The sequence below is a fragment of the Sciurus vulgaris genome (genome assembly GCF_902686455.1).
Source record: "Sciurus vulgaris genome assembly, chromosome: 1".
Classification (NCBI taxonomy): Eukaryota; Metazoa; Chordata; class Mammalia; order Rodentia; family Sciuridae; genus Sciurus; species Sciurus vulgaris.
The window spans coordinates 40,868,171-40,874,170 of record NC_136461.1 but is presented as its reverse complement, the minus strand read 5'-3'; the positions used below and the strand labels follow the sequence as shown (position 1 = coordinate 40,874,170).

Genomic DNA, 6,000 nt, shown 5'->3' with positions numbered 1-6,000 from the left:
TTGAAGTCAGTTGTGGTCTCCTTTGCTTCTTCCACTTTCCTAGTCTATCAGTCTTCCCCATCTCTCTCTAACCGTCTCTCACTACTTTGACTTTCTAGAGAAGGAATATTCATTATCTCTTCTCTATTTGTTTCCTTTATGTTTCTCTGTCTCCTCCACTAGAAAATGAGTTCCATGAGAGAAAACTTGTCAGTCTTGTTCTCCTCTGTCTTCCGTGCCTGGCACACAGCAGGACCTCAATAAATAAATACCAAATAGAGGGATGAAGTGAAATGAAAGTGTAGTGGAGATACTGGAATAAGAAGTTCTGATTTCTGGGGCTGGGGTTGTAGCTCAGTGGTAGAGCGCTTTGCCTAGCACATGTGAGGCACTGGGTTGATCCTCAGCACCACATAAAAAATAAACAAATAAAATAAAATAAAGGTATTGTGTCCATCTACAACTAATTTTTTTTTAATTAAAGAAAAGTTCTGATTTCTATTCCCTATTCTTTCTTTATGTGACCTTGGCAAGTCACTTGTATCTCACAGTCCCAGTTTGTTTATCTGTAAGGTGAACCTAATGACATCCTCCTCAAACACTTGGATGTGTTAAATTATATAATGCATTTGAGTGCCAGCTGCAGTGCTTAACACAGTACAATGATTGGCAAATGCTGGTGCTTTTCCCCTTCTTTGAGCTCCATTTTCCTCACAATAGGGGAAATAGCGGTCATTGTAATGTACAGGTTGATGTAGAAGTGATTATAGCTTGCAAGTCTTTCCCTCTTCTGGCCTCTGCAGGTAGTACTTCCTTTGCTCATCTTCCTCCCTCCCATTTCTTCCTGCAACCTTGGCATGCCTCCTTCAGGAAGCTCCCCTGAGATCCCATGCTGGATTAAGACTTCTGGGGTGGGGGTGGGGGGTTACTTCTGTTAAACAGACATCATCCTGCTATCATTGTTTCTTTATAGGCCTAGTGAATAGATGAATGGATGGAAGGAAAGAAAAGGTAGACGGAGGGATACAAGGACCAAAGAATAGTGGAAGGAATCATGTGGGAGCGCTTTGAAACCAGCTCAAACCACTAAAGTGGAGCAGGCTCACAGGACCCCAGAGGCCGGTCTCAGCTGGCCCTGTCACTACCACCCCCCCCCCCCCCCGCCCCGCTCTCTAGGGATCCTGAACTGTAGCTCTCTTAACACTTAGTTGCCCCCACCCCCACCCCCATTAGCTTCTCTAGCACTCTCAGCGCGTGGATCCCAACCATTGGCTGTGGTCCTCATTACACCCCCACCAAGACCGCGAATGGGAGGTGACCAGGTACCTAGATCTCAGCCCCTGTCGTGGGGGGGTCAAGGTAGAGGCAGCCGGCAGCAGCAGAGCACAGCCCCTGGCCAAGGTATCAGCACTCAGAGGCTGGGCGCCGGGACGCGGGAGCCCTAAAAAATGAAGGGGCTGCAGCTGCTGCCACTGCTTCTGGCAACCTGCACGCTGGGTGCACAGGTGCAGCGCCAGGTCTACCTGCGCGAGGAGTTCGAAGACGGGGGTAAGTGTCGAGGCAGTAGAAGGGACCCTGGACCAGACCCTTCTTGTTCCTCCCCAATCATCTCCCCCAGCGATCACTCTGACTTTCCTTCTTTGGGGGCCATTTAGAGCCAAAAGGATCACGGTTCAAATCCTTGCTTGCTGCTTCTTAGTTGGGTGGCCCTGGGCCAGTAACTAACCTTGTCTACATTTCAATTTCCTTCTCTATTAAATGAATACTAAGAATTAAATGAGATAAAGTGGGCAAAGCATTACCCTCAGTACATGGTAGGTGTGCAGTAAACGTTTTTTTCCTATCCTTCATCCTTGTTTGTTCACAAACAAGTGAACCCTGGAGGGGGAAATGCCAACATTATTTGTGATAGTGAAATTTTTTGTGGTTCATAAAGTATCAGAACTCAGAGAACTCTTGGAAGTCATCTCACCAGGCATCTTCCCTGGAATGTCTCAGGACCATCAGGTAATTATGGCAGATTTTTCTTGTTTAAAGACAGATATTCAATTGTACTGTTTGAGCCCACAAAAAAATACTCTTCCTGTGTATGTAAATCTGATTCTTTAAGAGAATGGTGAATAAGAAAATTGCCTAGAAATTGGGAACTTTTGGATTTGAGTACATGTTCCAACTTCAAAGCATGAATAAGCCCCTTCCCCTTTCTGAGACTCAATTTCCCAATCTGTGATACAAATAACACCATGTTGAGGGTAGCAAGGTGCAGAGGTGTGCAGAGAAAGGAGTGAATAACCCAGACAAGAAGGAGGGACAGAAAGGCTCCAGGAAGAATGCAAAACCCAAGCGCTGTTCCTAGGACTGAACAAGAGTTTACAGTCAAGCAGAGATGGGAAGAAGGGCATTCTAATTCAGAACAACAGCAAGTACAAAGGTTCTAAATGATGATACAACCTGTAGTGGTGTCTTCAGGGAACTGAAAGTGTGAAGGTGGCATGAGCCTGCAGAGCAGGCAGGGACTAGATCAAGGGTACCAAGGAGCCTAGCCTTTTGTTGAAAGCAATGGGGTGCTAGTGAAGGTGGAAACAGATATGACCTGGGTCTTAGAGCATTTCAGCAAAGATATGGAGATGGATTGTGAAGCTAGCCAAAGTTGAGCTCAGAGACAGGAAAATCCTTTAGGACACTATTGTAATTTTCTGGTGAAAGTAGAGAGGTTGTGCCAGGAACACAGTGGTCCTGGGGGGTTAAACCCACTGAGCTACCTCCCCAATCCTTTTTACTGTTTTATTTTGAGACGGGTTCTTGCTCTGTTGTTAAGGGTCTTGCTGAGTTACTGAGAATGGCCTTAAACTTGGGATTCTTCTGCGTCAGCCTCCTGAATTGCTGGGGTTATAGGTGTGTGCCACAGCACTCAGCACACAGGGGAAAGTTTAGGAGCTGGCTGAGGAGTGGGATGCAAGAAATCCCTCAGTTTCACTAATTGGCTGTGGAGGAAACTTTGCACAAGGCACAACCTCTTCCAAGGATAGGTCAGTGACCTTCCATTTCCTAACTGATCTCCACCCAATCTTTGCATTGAGCCTTGTGGGGTCCAAGCTTCTGAATGCTGCTCCTAGGCCCACCTCCCTGCCTGATCTTTTATTGACATCATAATTCCTCTCTGAAGCAAAGAAAACATGCACAGACCTGCAGCCATTTCCCCAAGGACTCAACTCAGCTTGTCCAAAATAGCAGGAGTGAAATGCCCAAGGGTATTATCGAGGTTTCTGAACTACCCCTTGGAATTAGGGAAAGAGTGGCTTCAAGCCCTAAGCCCCAAGACAGTTGATAAGGACAAAATCACAAATAAAACCCAGAACATTACAGCATATTATGTGCTGTAAAGATAGCTCTGCATGACCTTCCTTCACAGGGAAAGCTCACCTATGCCCCCTCTCAGCCTCTGTGTTTCTTGTGTGTCAGCCCTGCTCACACTGGCTATTTCTCTGATTTTCCTCTGTGTTTTTAATGTCAAAGTTGTGATTGTACTAGAGAAGTACCAGGTTAAGGACTGTTGAATGATTGAATGATTGAATTTTGACACACACACAATAAAAAATAACATTCCAAAAAGAGAATGTTCAAATAATCTTCCCATAGCATCAGGACTGAGACATTGAGATGTGTAATTGTTAAGATCTCTTTATTTTCTATTTTGGGACAGAGTCTTGCTAAATTGCCGAGCCTGGCCTCAAACTTGTGATCCTTGTGCCTCCACCTCCTGAGGTGCTGAGATTACAGTATGCACCACTGCACACGACAGGTTTTTGAGGCTTATCCTCGGCTCAAAAAACTCAGAAATCCAACACTGTTAGTGTATTCGGCACTGAGAAGATTTAGACACTGACTTGTTTTACCCAAACTCATAAGAGGTTGAAATATAAACCAGATACCCATAAATTCATGTTTATCTTAGACTTACCATGTTGAAAGCACAACTTGGGTGTTCTCCAGACTTGGTCTCTCTCCCTTGGTTTCCTCCGTCTTAGTTAGTGGACCAACCATTCACTTGATTGTTTAGATAAAAAATTTAAGACTCACCTTTGATTCCTTAATTTTCTTTTCCCTCCTTTCATCCATCAGCCAGTCTAATTGATTATACCTTCAAAATATATTCAAATATGCTATGTTTTACCTCCCATATCACTACCCACCTCTCATGTGGACTATTGCACTAACTTGAATGGCCTTTCTGCTTCTATTTCTGCTTTTCCCTAATCTCTTCTGATATAAAATTCAGAAGCGACCTTTAGAAATGTAAATCAGATAGTATCATTTTGAAAACTTAAAAACCTCCACTGTTTTCCTATGAGATTTAAAATGAAATCCATCCTTTTTACTATGATCTATAAGACCTCTGTGATCTATCCCCTGCCTACCTCTCCACTCTTGTCTTCTGCTTATTCACTACATTCTAGTCACAGTGGCTTCTTTGTTCTTTCTCAGACACTGCCAGCTCAGTTCTCAGGGTCTTTGCACTTGCTGTGACTTTTGCCTAATTACGTTTGCTCCTTCTCATCATTCAGGTTTCTGTCTAAATGTTTCCTGACAGGGGATTTTCCTGTTTATCCATCAAAAGATACTTCAGCCTTTTATGTAACTTAATTTTTAATCAACTTCCCTGAGATTAAATACTCATTTACTCATTTAAACTGTATTGTTCAAAACTTAAAAGAAAAAAAAAAAAAACAACTATATCATTCAGCCAAGCATTGTACACACCTGTAATCCCAGTGACTTGGAGGCTAAGTCATGAGAATCGCAGATTCAAGGCCAGCCTCAGTAACTTAGGGAGACCTTCAACAACTTAGTAAGACCCTGTCTCAAAAGAAAAAAGGAAAAAGAAAAAAGGGTGGGATGTAGCTCAGTGGTTAAGTGCTAGGGTTCAATCCCCAGTACCAAAGTAAATAAATACATACATAGATAAAGTATATCCTTCTTTGAACTTTGAAAAATGTCTATAGCTGTGTAACCACCACCACAATCAATATACAGAACATTTCTATACCCCAAACACTTCCCTTGTGAACCTTTGCATGCTCAAGTTTTTAGAATACTTCCCACTGTTTCTTGTTTTTATCTTTTCTTCCCCTGCCCTTTTCTCTCCTCCCTCTTGCTCTCCTCATCACTAGATTAGTTTCCTGAGAACATAGTGCTTCCCTGTTGTGCTCATTAGAGTATCTGCAGCATCTAGAATAGTGCCTGGGACAGACATGTATACGTGCTCAATATTTTTTGTTAAATGAACGAATTAATAAATGAATGAACTTCCCTGGGAAGTAAACTTTTCAGAGATCAGAATGCTGTTATTAGCCAAGGCAAACCATTCCTGGTTGTCAGGGGTCCCAGAAAACTAAACTCAATGGGATGGAACTTAATTGTATTGAATGCCTATTTTGTACCAGTAGTTTTTTTTTCCCTTCTTTTTTTCTTTACATTTACTTTAATGAAGTGGGTGTGCATGGTCCTTAGATTCCAACCCTCTTTGTACAGATAGGGAAATTGAGCCCTGGAGAGGAAAGGTGGTTTTCCCAAGGCATAATGTGTCAGTGGCAGAAATGCTTGCTAAACCCAAGTCTCCTACCTTCATAAATAATTCGCTGGCCACTGATTCGAGTTGCCAAGTGTCAGATGGTCAGCAGGTCATACTACTAATGGCCTCGGGGACAAAAGGAGCTTTAGGAATCCCAGAACTTGCATAGGGACTGGCACATTAAAGTACACAAGAATGTTAGTAGATTGAATTGGAGAATCATCAAGTTGATGATACAAACAGATATGAGGGGAAGACTAATGGTGACAGCAGGGACCATTGTTAAAACACAAAATCAGGCAGAAAGAAACTAGCATTCAAATGAGGGGCTGAATGATGCAGGAGTCACAAGGTGTGTGTGTGTGTGTGTGTGTGTGTGTGTGTGTGTGTGTGAATGTTAATTCTGTTAGCTCCCAGACTTGACCATGAAAACTTGGCTGAAGAGACAT

At 43.0% G+C, this 6,000-nt stretch overlaps 1 protein-coding gene across 1 annotated transcript in view; it reads left to right on the top strand.

Annotated features, from left to right (window-relative positions):
* Positions 1–1,427: 1,427 nt before the first annotated feature.
* LOC306670172 (calreticulin-like) overlaps positions 1,428–6,000 on the top strand; it is a gene marked incomplete at its 5' end in the record, with an annotated part of 31,411 nt that continues 26,838 nt past the window's right edge. The window contains one exon of the mRNA XM_079154765.1: positions 1,428–1,527. Within this exon, the coding sequence (XP_079010891.1) occupies positions 1,428–1,527 (100 nt within the window). The remainder of the gene's footprint in view (positions 1,528–6,000) is intronic.